Source organism: Panthera onca, chromosome D4, assembly GCF_046562875.1.
Source record: "Panthera onca isolate mPanOnc1 chromosome D4, mPanOnc1 haplotype 2, whole genome shotgun sequence".
In the NCBI taxonomy this organism is placed as follows: domain Eukaryota; kingdom Metazoa; phylum Chordata; class Mammalia; order Carnivora; family Felidae; genus Panthera; species Panthera onca.
This window is the reverse complement of record NC_138351.1, coordinates 30,670,280-30,688,960: the sequence shown is the minus strand read 5'-3', so window position 1 is coordinate 30,688,960 and position 18,681 is coordinate 30,670,280. Positions and strand designations below refer to the sequence as shown.

Genomic DNA, 18,681 nt, shown 5'->3' with positions numbered 1-18,681 from the left:
AAAGTGTCTCTGTTTACATATGGCATGATCTTATATATCAAAAACCTAGACTCCACAAAAAACTGTTAAAACTAAAAAATTCAGTAAAATTACAGGATACAAAATCAATCTACAAAAATTCATTGCATTTCTGTACATTAATAAGGAACCATAAGAAGAATAAATTAAGAAAACAATCCCATTTACAAATGCATAAAAAAGAACCAAGTAAAAATAAATTTAACCAAGGAGATGAAAGACCTATACATTGAGAATGATAAGACACTGAAGAAGACACAAATAAATAGAAAGGTATTCAGTGTTCATAGGCTGGGAATGTTGGAAAATGTCCATACTACTCAAAGCAATCTATAGATTCAATGCAATCCCCATCAAAATTCCAATGGCATTTTCCACAGAAATAAGAACAAACAACACTAAAATTTCCATGGACTCACAAAAAAACCTGAATAGTCAAAGCAATCTTGAGAAAGAGCAACAAAACTGGAGGCCTTGTTGGAAACCACACTTCCTGATTTCAAACCATACTACAAAGTTATGGTACTATATGGTACTATATGGTACTGACATTAAAACAGACAGGTCAATGGAACAAAACAGAGAGTCCAGGAATAAACCCAAACATATATAGTCACTTAATTTATGACAAAGAAGCCAAGAATATACAAAGGGGAAAGGATACTCTCTTTAATAAATGGTGCTGGGAAAACTGGACAGCCACATGCAAAAGAGTGAAATTGATCTCGGTAAGACATCTGCACCCCCATGTTTACTGCAGTATTGTTTATAACAGCCAAGACTCGGAAAAAATGTTAGGTGTCTATTGACAGATAAATGGATAAAGAAAACATGAAATACACATATACAACGGAATATTCGGTCATAAAAAAGAAAGAAATCCTGGCATTGCAACAACACGAATGACATTATGCTTCATGAAATAAGAGAGACTAAGAAATATAGATACTGTATGATCTCACTTATACGTGGAAACTAAAAAAAAAAAAAAAAAGTTTGAGGGGTGCCTGCATGGCTCAGTCGTTTGAGCGTCCGACTTTGGCTCAGGTCATGATCTCACCATTCATGAGTTCAAGCCCCGCATTGGGCTCTGTGCTGACAGTTCAGAGCCTGGAGCCTGCTTCAGATTCTGTGTCACCCTCTCTCTCTGCTCCTCCCCCACTCACACTTTTTCTCTCTCTCTCTCTAAAAAATAAATAAAAAATTTAAAAAAATTTTTTAAAAAGTTTGAATTTATAGGTGCAGCAAACAGATTGGTGGTTGCCAGAAGCTAGGGGTGGAGGCAGGCAAAATCGATGAAGGTGGTCAAAAGGTACTTTTCAATTGTAAGATAAACAGGTGCTAAGGATTTAATGTACAGCATGGTGACTATAGTTAACAATGCTGTATTATATATCTGAATGTTGCTAAGAGAGTTGATCTTAATAGGCCTCATCATAAGAAAAAATAACTATGTGTGGTGATTGATATTAAATAAACTTATTGTGATTATTATTTAGCCATATACATATGTATCAAATCATTGTTTTGCACCCCTAAAACCAAAACAATGTTATATGCCAATTATATCTCAATTAAAAAAATACATACCCAAGTATTTAAGGTAATCTTCTTGGCTTTTATTCTATTTCATTGAATTTAGAGGTCCAAGTAAACTACACTATGATGAATTTATGTAGATTAACTGCTAAAAATATTTCCAGGGTTTTAGAAACAACAACAACCTACCTTGAATTACTTCTTATTTTATTTATTTAGCCAAAAGAAATAACTTACTTTTTAAAAAATTAAACCATAAAGCTGAGAATTGTTCTGTAATAGTCTCTGAATCCATAAAGATTCTTGACAGTTATTAAAGAGTTAAACAAGCAAAGTCCGCTGCAAAAAGGCCGGAAGCTGTCAGCAATCATGCAGCTGTCACAGGCCTACGTCATGGGTGCAGAACCTAGCCATACTTTTCACACCTTCCCTCAGTAATATATCACCAAGGGCAGCACCTACAGGTCAGTTTCCTAGTGTACAACAAATGCTCCCTTGCCACAAATGAGATTAGCAACCTTCCAATACAGATTGGCAAGTGAAACCAAGAGGCAGAAAATTCAGTATAGACAGAAAGGTCTTGTCCACCTTGAACTCTTTAAGAAGTTCCTTTCTCTAAGTCCAAGCTATTGTATAGCCTCCTCCTAGTATTTGGCATTAGCGTTTGTATTTCTGGTAGATTATCTCCTTAAACATTTGAAGACAAGCTATTATATATGCAGCACAACAGCGCACATTTTTAAGGAGGCATACGTCTAATACATTGATAAGAAGAGTCTAAAGTGTATCTGATGTAACCACTAAGTGAGAACCTACTGCATGTATGGTTCATTGTGAGCTAGTAAATGCTGACACAGCTACGCCAGTCATCTTTGGCCAATCTCTTCTGAATGATTGGGTATCTGTTCTGATTAGTTGGTGTCCCTGTCACACTACTGATAAATATTTTGAATATCATCCTTGTGTGTATGCAGCCTGAGAGAAGAGCACTTACCTTCATTTTCCCACTGTATTTTGGGTCCGAGAGTGTTTCAAAGGCTGCATCTTTGCTTTTCTGCACAAAATCTGGGAATTTGGAAAATACCTGATCACATATCCTTTTGATAAGTGTTTCCTTAAGGGGAAAAAGGTAGAAGAAAAGAAATTTCACCTTAACACATTTAAACCTATATAAATTGAGATTGTTTATGAAAAAAATTCTATTTAGAAGGAACATATTACTTTGAAGATATTATCTTCTCTAAGTCAGACTAATAATTCAGAAAACCTTAAAGTGATAATGTTAATTACATATGGTTTTGATGAGTTCTGAGATAATGATAGGACTAATAATGTTATCATTATTCTTTTATGATTTCCAAAACAAGGAATCAAATACTTCCTAAAGAGCAAACAGTACTATCAAAGAACAATATTAAATTCTTATTAAATTTTAAAATTACATTTAAACAGCATTAAGATTATAACACAAAAAGAAAATAGAAAATCATTATGTAAAAAGCTTTAAAGAAGTTTTTTTAAATTTATGTTGTGCTCTAGAGTAAGATACAATCGAAACGACCAAAGTAAATGATTGCATTTGTCTAAACTTTGAAATTACTCATTTATGCCAGCTTGGGAAATACTCGTAATATTTAATATACAGGTTATTATAAATACATTTTAATCCAATAGATTGAACAGATGGAATTAGACACATGATTAGTGGAAGAGGACTGACTCATCAAATATCTTACTTAGTAATTACATCAAAATATGTTAGGAAAACGAATATATGAACGTTATCACAGGTATAAAAAAAGAACTGTTATTTTAACTTAGGCTTTAATTTTCTCACTTCAATTAAAAACATATGAGCATATATTTCTTTGACACCTAAATTTAAAAATGAGCAAGTTCAGTTTCCTCTTTAATTGCATACAAAAATAAAGATATCTTTATTGGCTAAGACATTTTATATCAAATATAAAATCTTTATACCAGTAGCATCATGAAGAAGTACAAAAAGCCAACTCAAACCTGTTGTTTGGAGGTGCTAGCAGTCTGCAGTAGTGCAACATGGTTAGCTACCTTTTGAAGGACTGCAAGGTAACTGAAATACAAGGTTTTCACTGTTTCGCCATGTGAATTGGTCTGTAACCAGAAAGACAGAAAATAAAAACAGCAAGGAACTAACATGGCTATGTAACTACTTACTTCATGAAATCTATCACTTACACTAGTATTTATCATCTGGTTACTACTAGCACAATACATTTTGAGAAAATAATGGTCAACTGTTACACAAAATATCCATGCATCACTAATGTGGAATCATACTTTTGGTGAACCATAATACAGTAATGTTTAAAAAATAAAAAAAAAAGAGGGGAGAAAGTCCTCATTTCAGAAAGTATTTATCCTCATGACACACAGCGATAGAAATGCTGCCAGAAGAGGTCCCTGGTAAATAAAACTATGGCATGGAGGCAGGGCTGTAACAGAGCCCTTCACTATTCTCATTTATATTCCAAGGCTTCCTAGGAAACTGTGCATTTACAAAAGAGTGAGGTGGCTAAAAACAGCAAAATAAATGAGAGGTGGAACAAATATCAATCTAGAGAAATATTTATTTAGGGTCCCTCTATGTACATGGATATTTGATAGATAACTTGATAATAAAATAGGTGAAAACGGGCAGGAAATATAGATAGGTTAAAAAAATACAAAGTAATATTTGTTTCTAAATAAAAATAAAATACTCTATTATACCAAAACACAGTTCTTATTAATATTCTATCAGAATATTTTAAGCCTGCTATCAAAGAGTAAGTTTATTAGTAAGGGATAATGAGAAAGTTTTAAAAATTAGATGCAATTTCAAGATGAAAGTAGGCTACTTTCTAATAAAAGTTGAAAGGGAGGATATCAAATTGAAGCTACTAGTTTCTGAGAGCTACTGAAAAACTGGTTTATTGAAAAGATATATGAATATTGTATTTTGCTATGATTACTATTTGATATTGTAAAATATTTTTGAAAACTATTCCTTTTTATTAACTTATGGTTTCTAAATTTAGGGAACTGAGGAAAAGTTATTTTATCTGCTCCTCACTCTTACAGTAGAATAGACAACTGTGTAATCAAAACCAAGACCGTGAATATACCACACAGAAATGCTTGCCTTGAAACAACAATTTCTCTTTTTCCGGCCACTGTTACAGCTACAAGGCTCAGAAGACTGAAGTATCAAAGTCACATCTTTTGTTTCTAATACTGTTTGATAGACAGCTTTCTGAAAATCTGTCAGAGAACAATACACCATCTGCCAAGATAAAACACAAGGTGATTATCGGTACTTTTTTATAGTAGTAATAGTCACAATGCACACCAGATTTTATAAATTTTAAGAGTGATAACTGCTGATAAACTATTTTTCTTTTAGATACATTATTATGACAAATTCTCCTGATTTTCCTATACTCTTTGCTACCATCTTACCCTAAACTACATAAATAGAACTTTATTTTCAAATAAATCTCACAGAACTTTTTTTTCAACTGAAAGGAATCAAAATATGAAAAAATAAGTGAAGTGTTTTCCTTATATATTTCTATATAGAATGTACTCTATATTTCAGGGTTTCATACTATTAGCCCATCATGCAAATATATGACTACAGTTTAGGTCAGATAAAAAAGTAGATGAGAAAAGGGAAAACTTTAGAACAATAGTATGAATAATATTTAATGAATTACTTGAAAATTTATACTAAAAACAGCATAAAGTATTTGTATTTTATATCCTGGTATAAATTTCTAATATTAGTAAAGGTAAGAATTAAAAAATACACATAAAACAACTACAAGTTTCTATTTTGTGTCCAATTCCAAGAAAAGAAGAAAATATGATAAAATAATGCCACTAAGTTATGTGGGATATAATTTACCTTAGATTTCTAGTAGCACTGGAAACTGGTAAACATCTTCTAGATGTAGCTCTATATAATCAGGGTCATAAAACTCATAATAAGATTTTGAAAAATGTGAACAAAAAGGAAAAACCATCTATCTATAAATATTTATGTGTTTATATCACTACAACAGAATAGTATTGCTAAAAAATGACAAATTCTGTTGTTTCTTTTGCTATAAAGAAGCTTTTTAGTTTGATTAACCTCACTTTTAAAATTTTTGCTTTTGTTGCTTATGCTTTTGATGCCATATTCAAAAAAATCATCAGCAATCATCACAAGATCAACGTCAAGGAGCTTTTTCCCTGTTTTTCTAGGAGTTTTACAAGATCACATCTTGTGTTTTAATCTTTAACCCATTTACAGTTACTTTTTGTGAGTAGAAGATAGGAGTCCATATAAATATACAATTTTCCCACTGCCGCTTATTGAAAAGAGCATCTTACTGAGTATTCTTGGCTCCCTTGTCAAATATTAGTTGACTGTATATACATGGGTTTATTTCTGGATTCTTTATTCCACTCTACTGGTCTTGTTTTTATGCCAGTACCATACTGTTTTGATTACTATAGCCTTGTAATATAGTTTGAAATCAGGAAATGTGACACCTGACAACTTAGCTGTTCCTGCTCAAGATTGCTTTGGCTATTTTGGGGTATATGGTGGTTCCATACAAATTTTAGGATTGTTTGTTCTATTCCTGAAAAAAACTGCCATAGGAATTTATATAGGGATTGCATGGACATTTTAACAATACTAATTCTTCCAATCCATGAACATGAGTATCCTTCCATTCATGTGTGTCTTCTTCAATCTCTTTCATCAGTTTCTTATAGTTTTCAGTGTATAGGTCTTTCACCTCCTTGGTTAAATTTATTCCCAAGTATTTTAAAACAGGTAGTAACATTTACTAAACACTTCTTACACGCCACACACTTCAGAGCAACCATGTGAGGCAAAAACTATCACCATTCACATTTAACAGATGGGAGCCAAGGTTTAAGAGACTTAGCAAATTGCTCAAGGTCATAAAACTCGTAAGTAGGGAGCCAGGATTCAAGCCTATAATATTTGACTCTAGAGCCCAAGCTCTAGACACTCTGTGCACAACTCTTTCTTCATATTTTAGTTGTTGCTCCTACTGGATAGACAAATAGTATACATAAAATTGCACAAAATATTTTTAAAAGTGAGGGTTCATTAAGTATTCCAATTAAATGACAATATCTGCTTTAGATCAAAAAGTCAAATGTTGGGGCACCTGGGTGGCTCAGTTGGTTAAGCATTCAACTCTTGACTTCAGCTTAGGTCATGATCTCACAGTTCATGAGACTGAGTCCTGTGTCAGGCTCGGCAATGCGTGGAGCCTCCTTGGGATTCTCTCTCTGCCCTCCCCTGCTCACACTCTCTCTCAAGAATAAAGAAATGAACTTAAAAAAAAAAAAGTCAAACACTTTATCATTTTCCCCAACTTGCACATCAGTAACATATTTTCCTTTCAAGTCTATCTTTTTAAAGTAATAATCAACAGGACATCCTAAGACTAGAGAGTATTTGATAGCATTGCCCTTATTTGGGACAACATTAATTAAACTTAGTTCATGGTAATTTATAAAACCTTTTTTCCATTACCTGAGCAAGAAGAACTACCAGATTAAAAACTATACAAGAGGACCACAACATTAAAAAAAAAAAATCTCTTAAGGTTTACTCTTCAAATGTTCTTAAATAATTAACAGAATTTAATTATAACTTTCCTAAAGTTCTTCAAACTAAGTTAGTTGTATAACTGCAAATGGCCTTCTAAAAAAAAACAAAGCTTTTAATCACTGTGGTCCTATAGCTGTAATTAAGGTCTCATGGAATATACTGGGCTGTGGATAGTAGACAATATATGAAGGATAAAATATGAATGGATAACAAATTAGGGACAGAGCTCTTCTTTTCCAACTGAGGAAGAACTGCAGCAAAAGCCTTCTTATAAGAGAAATGAATTTAATGCATACTAACAATAAACCTGCTAGCTAACCTGCTAGATTGGGTTCAATTAACATTTTCTGAAATTTTGCACATAATATTTTTTTCCATACTACTCAGGCAAAAAAAAACCCTATATTCATAAAATACCATAGGAGACAGATTTTCTTTTAAAAAGAATTTTTTCAGGAAAAAAATAAAATATGAGAAATTAATAATTTAAACAAATGCAGTCCTCACCCGGTCTTCCTTCTTAGGCAACTGATCCTTGATTAGAGTCTTGGTACGCCGGAGAAACCAGCCAGACATCTTCTTTGCAAGCCTTTGCATGGCCTTTCGGCCAGTAGCTAGTTCTCTTTTTGTTGCTGTGTGTCTCTGACCATGTTCTACTGGGTCAGAAAACTGCTTCTTGAAGTAGATCCTACTACCTAAAAGTCCTGGCACAGCCCTATATAAAGGCAATAACAAAAATATTAGGGCTTTGGTCAATTATCTAAAAAGAAACACACTGACTTCTTTCTGAGTCTAAGAAATATACTAAGTCGCTTGTTCATGAATAGTAACAATAACAAAATAAAACAGAGTGTTCTTTCTTTATGACAGTTTCAGTAAATAACTATAAGATGACAGAATTGGTAAATAAGTTCAGATATTTACTTCAAGGACCGAGACTAATATATAAAGAAAGGTTTTCATGGGACTCTACTCTGTATATCATGTTTGGGACAAATACATCTGTAAACATAGCTATATTTGGGTCCCCCCCTCCCCACTCCAGAAACTATTAATTAGCAAACAAGGTAACAGTAAGTTAAAGAAATATTAAAAATTTTCCAAAACATAAAAAGTGTTTTTACTCACCAGTCCATAACACACCACAGTTCTTTCATGTTGTTCTGAAGAATGGTTCCAGTGAGGCCAATGCGGACATTACATTTTAAAGCTTTCATAACTTCTGTTACTCTAGCCTTTGGATTCTTAATTCTATGAGCTTCATCCACAATGACAGCTGACCATTCCAAACTACAAAGTGAGAAAAAAGGGGGAAAAAGTTTAGAAAACTTATCCTACATGGTTAATGAATACCTTATTACATTTATGTAAGTGCAGAACATCTTTTGGGGTCATATAATATGTTAAATAAAAGCTCAAGTTCTGGAATTAGATGGTCAAAGTTTAAATTTAATGTCTACCACTGACAGCTGTTGTAGGCTTAGGTGAGTTACTTCTCCGTGCCTCAGATTACCCCTGTCTTTCTGACAGCTTTCTTGAAACAGGAGCATACTATTATTAGCTTCTAAGTGAAGTAAAGTCAAATCCTAGATCTGACAAAAATGGTAAATCTAAATCAACTTTAATAAATATATCAAATGTAAATGGATTAAACACTCCAAATAAAAGGCAGGTTATCAGAATGGATAAAAAAGCAAGATCGAACTATACATTAACCACTAAAGGCTCACTTTAAATATATAAAAATATATTCAAATAAAAAGATAGCAAATGATAAATATTCAGTAAGTACAAGAAGACTATATTGTCTATATTGATATCAGATAAAACTTCACAATTATTAGCTATAAAATGGAGCATGTTTTTTAAAGATAAAAGGATTAATTCATAAGAAAAAATACTAACCATAAATGTGTGTGTACCTAATAAGAGTTTCAAAACACTGTATATAAATTGAAAGCTGACAGAACTGAAAGGAGAAATTTAACAATACTCAAGTATAATTGAAGATTCCAACATTCCTGTCTCAGAAATTGTAAAACTAGAAAATCAGTAAGAAAGAGAACACTTAAGTGTTAACAGCTCCTAACTTGACTTTATTGATATTTATAGAATACTACACCTAACAACTGTAGAATAAACATTTTTTTCATGAATACATAGGCCAGAAAATGCAAATTATACAACAGAATACCACCACAGACACACTAAAATATCTAAAAACAAAAAGACCGACGATGCTAAATGTTAGTGAACATACAAAGTAACTGAAGTCTTGTAGATCACTAGTTGGAATAGAATGATACAACCACTCAAGAAAATGGTTTGGGAGTTTCTTCTAAAGTTAAACCTATGCTTAACCATAAAACCCCAAAATTCCACTCCCAGGAAATGAAAATATGTCTACCCAGGATAAATGAAAATGTATGTTTAAAAAAAGGCTTATACATAACTATTCCTTACAGTTTTACTTATAATAATGAACTGGAAAACCCAAATATAAATATCCATCCTCAAATAAATGGGTAACAAAATATGGTATACTCATAAACTGCAATACAACTCAACATTAAAAAAGAACAAATACATTCAATAGCACGGATGAATCTCAAAAATATTATGGTGAGCAAAAGATACCAGATACAACAGTTCTAGAATCTAGAAATCCAAGATCAAGGTGTTGGCAGGCTTGGTTTCTTCTGAAGCCTCTCTCCTTGGCTTAAAGATGACTGCCTTCCTGCTGTGTCCCCATGTATTCTTTCCTCTGTGCACTTAAATTCCTGGTATCTCTTTCTCTTCTAAGGACACAAGGCAGATTGGACAAGGGCCTCACCTTAACGGCCTCATTTTGACTTTATTGCTTCTTTAAGAATATTTTCTCCAAATACAGTTACATTTTGGGGTCCCTGAGGTTGGCACTTGAACCTACAAATTTGGAGGGGACATGATTTAGCTCAAAATAAGCCTCCTAACTGGTCTTTCTCCATTTAGTTTGGCTCTCCTTGGTCTGTATACACAACAACTAGATTACTTATAAAATGCAAATCTAGGGACATCTGGGTGGCTCAGTTAGGTGAGTATCTTGGTTTCAGCTCAGTCATGATCTCATGGTTCATGAAATTGAGGGAACTTTCTCTCTTTCAAAATAGATAAATAAGGGGCACCTGAGTGGCTCAGTTGGTTAAGTGTCTGATTCTTGGTTTTGGCTCAGGTCATGATCTCAGTTTTGTGAGTTTAAGCCCCACACTGAGCTGACAGTGCAGAGCCTGCTTGGGACTTTCGGTCTCCCTCTCTCTCTGCCCCTCACCCACTCACGCTGTCTCTGTCTCTCTCAGGATGAATAAGTAACTTAAAATAAATAGATAAATAAACCTTAAAAAATAAATTAAAATGCAAATCTGACCATTTTTATCATATTAGTAATCTACTGAAAACATTTCAAGGGTACTCTATCATTCTAAGAATAAAGACCCCTAGGGGTGCCTGGGTGTTCTGTCAGTTAAGAGTCCAACTCTTGAATTTGGCTCAGGTCATAATCTCACAGTTCATGGGGTTCAGGCCCCACATGGGGCTCTGCTCTGGCAGCATGCAGCCTGCTTGGTATTCTCTCTCTCCCTTTCTCTTTCTCTGCCCTTCTCTCTCTCTCTCTCTCTCTCTCTCTCAAATAAATATTTAAAAAAAAGAATAGGGGCGCCTGGGTGGCTCAGTCGGTTAAGCGTCCGACTTTGGCTCAGGTCATGATATCACAGTTCAGGAGTTCAAGCCCCGTGTTGGGCTCTGTGCTGACAGCTAAGAGCCTGAAGCCTGCTTTGGATTCTATGTCTCCCCGTCTCTCTGCCCCTCCCCCATTCACTCTGTCTCCCTCTCTCAAAAATAAATAAAAACATTAAATTTTTTTAAAAAAAACTAAAAAAAAGAATAAAGATGCTTAGCTCTCCAGACAGCTTTCAATACCCTTTATGATGTTCCTTGCTTACCACACTGTTGTTGTCTCCCAGCCACTTTCCTCTTACACGTATGCTGTAGCCATGAGATACAGAAAGCATCAAAACTGCTTTCATTTATTCAAAAGTAATGTGATCTTTATTGTTTGAAGGCCTCTGCAAATGCTGCTTGTTCCCTCTTCCTGCATTACTCCCCTACTCTTCAACTCTTACTTATCCTTCAATTCTTTTTTTTTTTTTTTTTTTTTAAGTTTATTTATCTTGAAAGAGAGAGAACATGCACAAACAGGGGAAGGGGAAAGAGAGAGAGGCAGAGAAAGAGACAATCCCTGCCGGCTCTGCACTGGCGGTGTGGAGCCCAACACGGGGCCTCAAACTCACAAACCGTGAGATGATGACCTGAGCCAAAATCAAGAGTCACACATTTAACCCGACTGAGCCACCCAGGCACACTTCGTCATTCAATTCTTATCCAGCTCATAGGTCATCTTCTCTGGGAAGCTCCCTGACAACTCTCCTCACTCTGTAGCAAAGTTAGGTTCCTTATGTTCTTTCTTACAAAGGATGCTCCCACTGCATCCTTTCTTACATACTGCAACACTCATATGCCTTTATAATTATGTCTCTAGATGCCTCATTAAAATCTTAAGATGCAGGTAGGCATTAAGTCAGTTCATTTCTTTTGGGTACTTATAGTCCTGGAATACTGATTCTCAATATGTTTATGTATTTTTTGCCAATATACATTCACAACAAACTCCCATAATTAAAATCACTCATGAAAATCACCATCTTAGTCTAGAGGTGCCATATGCATAAAAGGTTGTACATGAGATTTAGGACAGTCTTACCCTTCTGTAACAGGCATTGTTTGGAGAGGGAATAAAGGAAATACAATGGACTGTATAAAATCTGAAGGTTTTTCCTTCTTAGAAAATAAGTTATTATAAATTAGTTCAATAGTTCTTAAATGAAATTAAATTATGCTATGGATATTTGGAGCTTTTTTGAAAATCACAATATAAAGGGATGTAAACAATATTAATGTAATCATTCTCATTATTCCCATTACCTGTTCAATTCATCCAGACATAAGCGCAGTGTTTCATAAGTTGTTAGAGCAATTTCACATTTCCTCTGCTTTACACGAATCAGTTCATAGTCTTTTTTGTTACCATGTAAAACAGTGACTCTGAAATATCCCCAGGTGTCCAATTCATCTCTCCAGTTGTAGAGTACAGAAAGAGGAGCAACTATTAAGAACATCTAAAAGAAGAAGAAAAAAATTATGATATATTTTTTAAATGAAAAAAAAAAAAAAAAAGAAATCCAGAATACCAATAGTCCTATTCTTTAGTTTCTGGCACTGCAGTTAATAAGAATAAATACAACTTAGTGATTGGATATATCTGGATATAGAAGACTGTCAAAAATACTTTGTCATCCACTTCTCTTTTATTAGGATAAAACAGATATCTAACTCTGTCCAAAGGAAGAGTTGTTTTTTATTTCCCCCCTCTCCCCGCCAAAAAAAAAAAAAAAAAAGGAGCTGAGAGATAAGAGAGAAGCAATTTTCCAAAAGAGAAGAGTATAATCAGAACCCAAATAATAACTTCAAGAGCCAAGGGGGTAATATATAAAGCAGGACAGGTTTTTTTCTTGAAATACATGGTTTTCTGAAGCTCTTTCCTTTGCATTGCCCTAGTCCATTTCCTCTTTCCCTCTTTCAGATACTGTCAGTTGGAGACCTGGAAAATTCATTAGAAAATTGAAGCAATTAGAAGAAAACCGTTACCCCTCTTACCATTAGGTCAATAATCTACCTGTATTTATTTTCATGTATTCTGCCCTCCCACACATTACCATGGATGAATTGTCCATGTTCTTATCTGAAAATAAACCTTAAACTTACACAGTGGCTGCCATCATTTCTTGCCAACATAAAATCAATGCTGGAGAAATTGCCTCCAACTGCCCTATGAGACTAACTTTCCCTTTTTAATGTACCACATCCATCCACAAGCGAGTAAGTTCTAATTTCTCCCAGAGTTAAAAAACAAAACAATACCCCAAATCTTCTTCCTTAAACGTATAACTCTCTTCAGCTATCCCCTATTACTTTACCATCTTTATAGCAACGATCCCTACGAGTTATCAATACTTACTGCTTTTACTTAATCTCCTCCAGTTCTCCCTTGAATTCATATAAATGGGACTTATGTCCTAGCCCTCCAACCAAAGCAGTCCTTGTGAAGATTAACAATGTATCTGTGTTTAGTTTTCACATGAATATTTTGGGGTTCCACTGAACTTCCCTTGTACTAACCCCAAATCCTGCTGTCATCACCCATTTTAATTTTTTAATGTTTTTATTTCTCATATTATCACTCTTTCTAAGCTATTATATTTAATAGTGTTACAAGTTTCTTTCCTAAAGTTTTATATTTGTCCTACTCGATAAAGATCAGCAAATCAAACATACTGAAAATTTTCAGTTTAGCAAAAATTAACTAATACAATACTAGTCTAAATCTTGCTCTCTCTTCTATGAAATATTTCAGCTAGGCCATTTGTCAGGTATAAGAATTCAAAGCTGTGATTGTATTTTGGAAAGAGAAAGAAGAAGAAAGAACAGAAGATTAACCTACTGAATGGCAGAGTTCCTTTTTCCCACCCCAACATCAAACACACATAAATACTTTCTTGTCATACTTGATTCATCTCAAATACTTTTGCCTTTGGTTTGGAGTTTATCCTATGAATTCTATTATTCTCTTACCTTCAAATACAAAATCTGGGATACAAATACTAAGTCCAAGTATAGTCTCATCCCATCCCCCCCATTTCTGTTATTACAAAATGAAAATGATGGGTCCAAACTCCATCTGAGCACTTTGAGCAGTTTTCCACTTCAGATATCATTCATCAAAGTTGCCAATGAATCTAAAGATTCTTAGAATCAGCCCTAAGATTCAACAAGTTTTAAAACGAAGACATTTCTTATTATTGGTCTTTGAAATTGCAAAAGGTAAATAAAATAGTTCAGTAACTCATTTTAGTACTGAGAGGTCAGAGAACTGAGTTATGCCATTTGCAAAGTCCAGAGAATGTATATAAGAAGAATGTAAAGTCTTTACTACCATACTATGAATAATATTTCATTTAGCAAGCCTTACTTAAGCACAAGATGTCAAAACAATAAAATGGAAAGCAGTGTCCAGCTGCTAAGTCACTGCACATAAAACAACATTATTTGTTATTCTGAAGCTAAGAAACAATTTTATAAAACTAGATCTAAAATGTAATATACATAGAATTAAAAGTTGCTCACTTAAATATTACTAACACCAACAGAGGCCACATTTAATCCTTCAACTAGAGAATACTGAATTACTTTTATCTCTTTCAACAAATCTAGTTCAATAATTGAAACACATGCTTTTAAATCTTGAATCTTCTTGTACTATGGCTTTAGGAAAATGATGTGATGTGGGCTGTGACAAAATAACCAAAGATGTTTTTCATGTGATGATTTCTGTGGTAGGAGGTACAGTATTAACGATAATTACCATACCATTATTGAGCACTTGCTGTATACCAAGGACTGTGCAAAGTAGTTGACAAATATTAACACAAGGACTTTACATAGAAATGCTACAAAGTAGGAGTATTTAGTATTTTCCTAATAAAGGATGAGATGAGATAACTAAGGTGTAGAGATGTTAAATAACACACCCAAGGTCCTACTCCTATTAGATGGCAAAATAAGTATCTGAACCCATGTCTGTCTAATTCTAAAACTCAGCCACTACTATATATCATATTAGTATTGTAATTTGCAAAGTCCATGACCATGAGATACAGAGCTCTCTTATTTACCACTATAACTCCAGAACTTTGTATAGTGTTTAAAAACAAAGGTGTTCAAATGATAAATGAAATAATAAATGCAACAATCCATGTCAGTGCCAGAATAGAAACAGCAATGTATATTTAGAGAACAACAATAGACAAACAGAACCAAAGCAAAGGTCTCACATGGGAGGAAGTGAAGATATCAAAGTGAAAAATAATACGTACCTTTACAGAGAGAAACTATAGACCATAAAATTGAAATTTTTGCCATACATAACTCAAAGTTCTAAAAAATATTCCCTGTAATTACCTCTACAATGTTAATTCCTTAAAAAAATGCCAAACCTTAAGAAAGAAAGAAAGAAAGAAAGAAAGAAAGAAAGAAAGAGAAAATGCCAAACCTGGAGTGCCTCGGTGGCTTAGTCAGTTACACATCCAACTACTGATTTTAGCTCAGGTCATGATCTCATGGTTCATGGGATTGAGACCCATGTCAGCTTCTGTGCTAACAGTGCGGAGCCTGCTTCAGATCCTCTGTCCCCCTCTCTCTCTGCCCCTCCCCACTCATGTGTGTTCGTTCTCTCTCACACACACACAAAATAAACAAACTTTAAAAAATTTTTATTAAAAAATGCCAAAACTAATTAATTTAAACCCTATAATACGTAATTGATAACTTTTCCTTTGGAATACTGTGGCTGCCCAGAGTTGGGCTCTGTGCTGATAGCTTGCAGCCTGGAGCCTGTTTCAGATTCTGTGTCTCCCTCGCTCTCTCTCTCTTCCCTATTCCTCTCACGCAGCCCCTCTCTCTCTCAAAAATAAACATTAAAAAATTAATATATATTATATATGGGAATTTAAGTTTAGAATCCATTCTAGTCATGAGCCTCTCCAAATCTTTTTTTTTAAAGTTTATTTATTTTGAGAGAGAGCACACGGGGGAGGGGCAGAGAGAGAGAATCCCAAGCAGGCTCCACACTGTCAGCACAGAGCCTGTTGTGGGGCTCAGTCTCACGAATTGTAAGATCATGACCCAAGCCGAAATCAAGATTCAGATGTTTAACCAACTGAGTCACCCAGGTGCCCCCAAATCTTTTTTTTAAAGTAGCAGAAGAATTTTACCAAAACTTGACATTCTTTAAAAATATAAAATTACAGACCAATAGCACTTAAATTAATGGACACCAAACCAATAGATCTCAAATCTTGCAATTAAATAAATAAGGTATGAAAATGGAAATGACAAGTAAAAGTATAAATATTAATAGAAAATATATGTAAAGCAATAAAATGAACAGTAAATCAATTATTAAGAACAGTAAAATAATTAAGAAAGCGGAATTTATAAAATATATGTCTCACCTTAAATGACACATTAGACCTGTTGGATTTAATATATACAGAATATTCTATCCCAAAGGAGAATATACATTCTCTTCAAGTGCACGTTACAGTTTTTGGTATAGACCATATGTTAGGCCACAGAACAAATCTTAATAAACTTAAGGAGACTGAAATCATATCAAGCATCTTTTCCTACCACAATGCTATGAAACTAAAAAGGAAAAGGGGAGAATTCACAAATATGTAGAGATTAAGCAACATGCTACTCATGATAAAAACCCTCAACAAGGTAGGTTTAGAGGGAACATACCTCAACATCATAAAGGCCATAGATGAAAAGCCCATAGTCAACATCATCCTCAATGGGGAAAAACAGAGCTTTTCCTCTATGGTCAGGAACAAGGCAGGGATGTCCACTCTCACCACTGTTATTTAACATGGTACAGGAAGTCCTAGCCATAGCAATCAGACAACAAAAAGAAATAAAAGGTATCCAAATCAGCAAGGAAGAAGTAAAACTTTCACTATTTGCAGATGACATGGCATACTATATAGAAAACCCGAAAGACTCCACCAAAAATACTGCTAAAACTGATATGTGCAGTCAGTAAATTTCTGTGAGTTGATTTCAGGACACAAAGTCAATGCAGAGAAATCTGTTGCAATTCTATATACCAATAATAAAGCAGCAGAAAGAGAAATTAAGGAATCAACCCCATTTACAATTGCACCAAAAATAATAAGATACCTAGGAATACACCTAACCAAAAAGATAAAGGACCTGTACCCTGAAAACTATAAAACACTGGTAAAAGAAACTGAAGATGTAGAGAGCCCAGAAATAACCAACATTTATATGGCTAATTAATTTATAACACAGGAGGCTAAAATATCCAATAAGAAAGGACAGTCATGGGGCACCTGCGTGGCTCAGTCAGTTAGGTGTCCAACTCTTGATTTTGGCTCAGGTCATAATCTCAAGGTTAGTGAGATTGAGCCCAGAGTTAAGGTGTGTGCTGACAGCATGGAGCCTGCTTGGGATTCTCTCCCTCTCTCTCTGTCCCTCCCCTGCTCATGTGTGCTCTCTCTCTCTCTCTCTCTGGCTCTCAAAATAAATAAATAAACTTAAAAAATAGAGAAAGGACAGTCAAGTCAATGAATGGTGTTGGGGAAACTATACAGCCACAAACAAAAGAATGGAACTACTATCTCCTACAGCACACAAAAGTTAACTCAAAATGGATTAAAGACTTGAATGTAAGACCTGAAACCATAAAACTCCTAGAAGAAAACATTGGCAGTAAGCTCTTTGATATTGGTCTTAGTGATGATTTTTTTATATGTGACTCCAAAAGCAAAGGCAACAAAAACAAAAATAAACAAGCAGTACTATCAAACTAAAAAGCTTCTGCACAGAAAAGGATATCATCGACAAAATGAAAAGACCACCAACTGAATGGGAGAAAATATTTGCCAATCCTATATCTGATAAGGGGGTTAATAACCAAAATATTAAAGAACACATACAACTCAATAGCCAAAATATCTAATTTAAAAATGGGCAGAGAGAATCTGTATAGACATTTTTCCAAAGAAAAGGAAATGGCCAACAGGCACATAAAAAATATAACTGATCATCAGGGAAATGCAAATCAAAACCACAATGAGATATCACCTCACATCTGTTAGACTGCCTATTTTCAAAAAGACAAGAAATAACAAGTGGTAACAATGATTTTGAGGCAAGGAAATCCTTATGCACTACTGGTAGGAATTAAAATTGGTGCAGCTACTATGAAAAACAAAAAATTAAAAACAGAACTACCATATGATCTAGCACTTTCACTTCTGGGTAGTTATCTGAAGAAAACAAAAACATTAACTTGAAAAGATGTATGTACTCCCATGCTCATTTCAGCATTATTTACAACAGCCAAGATATGGAAACATCTAAGTATCCAGTGATGGATGATAAAGAAGATGTGATACATATGTATCACATATATATAAAACATGTCACATATGTACATATACATGTATACACACACACACACACACACACACACACACACACACACACATATACAAATGTGGAATACTATTCAGCCTGGACCTTAAGGGCATTATGCTAAGTGAAACAAGTCAGACCAAGAAAGAGGAATACCATTTGACTTACTTATATGTGAAATCTACAAAATAAAACAAACCAAAAATCAAGCTCATATATCACATATATATATCACACATCACATATATGTGTATCATATATATATATCTCACATATCACACACACACACATATGAATACATATATACATGT

At 34.2% G+C, this 18,681-nt stretch overlaps 1 protein-coding gene and 1 long non-coding RNA gene across 5 annotated transcripts in view; one reads left to right on the top strand and one right to left on the bottom strand.

Annotated features, from left to right (window-relative positions):
- LOC144614183 (uncharacterized) overlaps positions 1-18,681 on the top strand; it is a 138,867-nt gene that overhangs the window by 26,604 nt on the left and 93,582 nt on the right. The window lies entirely within an intron of this gene.
- The window catches only part of ERCC6L2 (ERCC excision repair 6 like 2), a 131,790-nt gene that overhangs the window by 66,367 nt on the left and 46,742 nt on the right, over positions 1-18,681 (bottom strand). For all 4 annotated transcript variants that reach the window (XM_060609876.3, XM_060609875.3, XM_060609871.3 and 1 more), the window contains exons 4-9: positions 12,236-12,429; positions 8,348-8,509; positions 7,727-7,934; positions 4,721-4,861; positions 3,577-3,690; positions 2,552-2,671 (exon numbers count right to left, since the gene is read on the bottom strand). In XM_060609876.3, the coding sequence (XP_060465859.2) occupies positions 2,552-2,671; positions 3,577-3,690; positions 4,721-4,861; positions 7,727-7,934; positions 8,348-8,509; positions 12,236-12,429 (939 nt within the window). The remainder of the gene's footprint in view (positions 1-2,551; positions 2,672-3,576; positions 3,691-4,720; positions 4,862-7,726; positions 7,935-8,347; positions 8,510-12,235; positions 12,430-18,681) is intronic.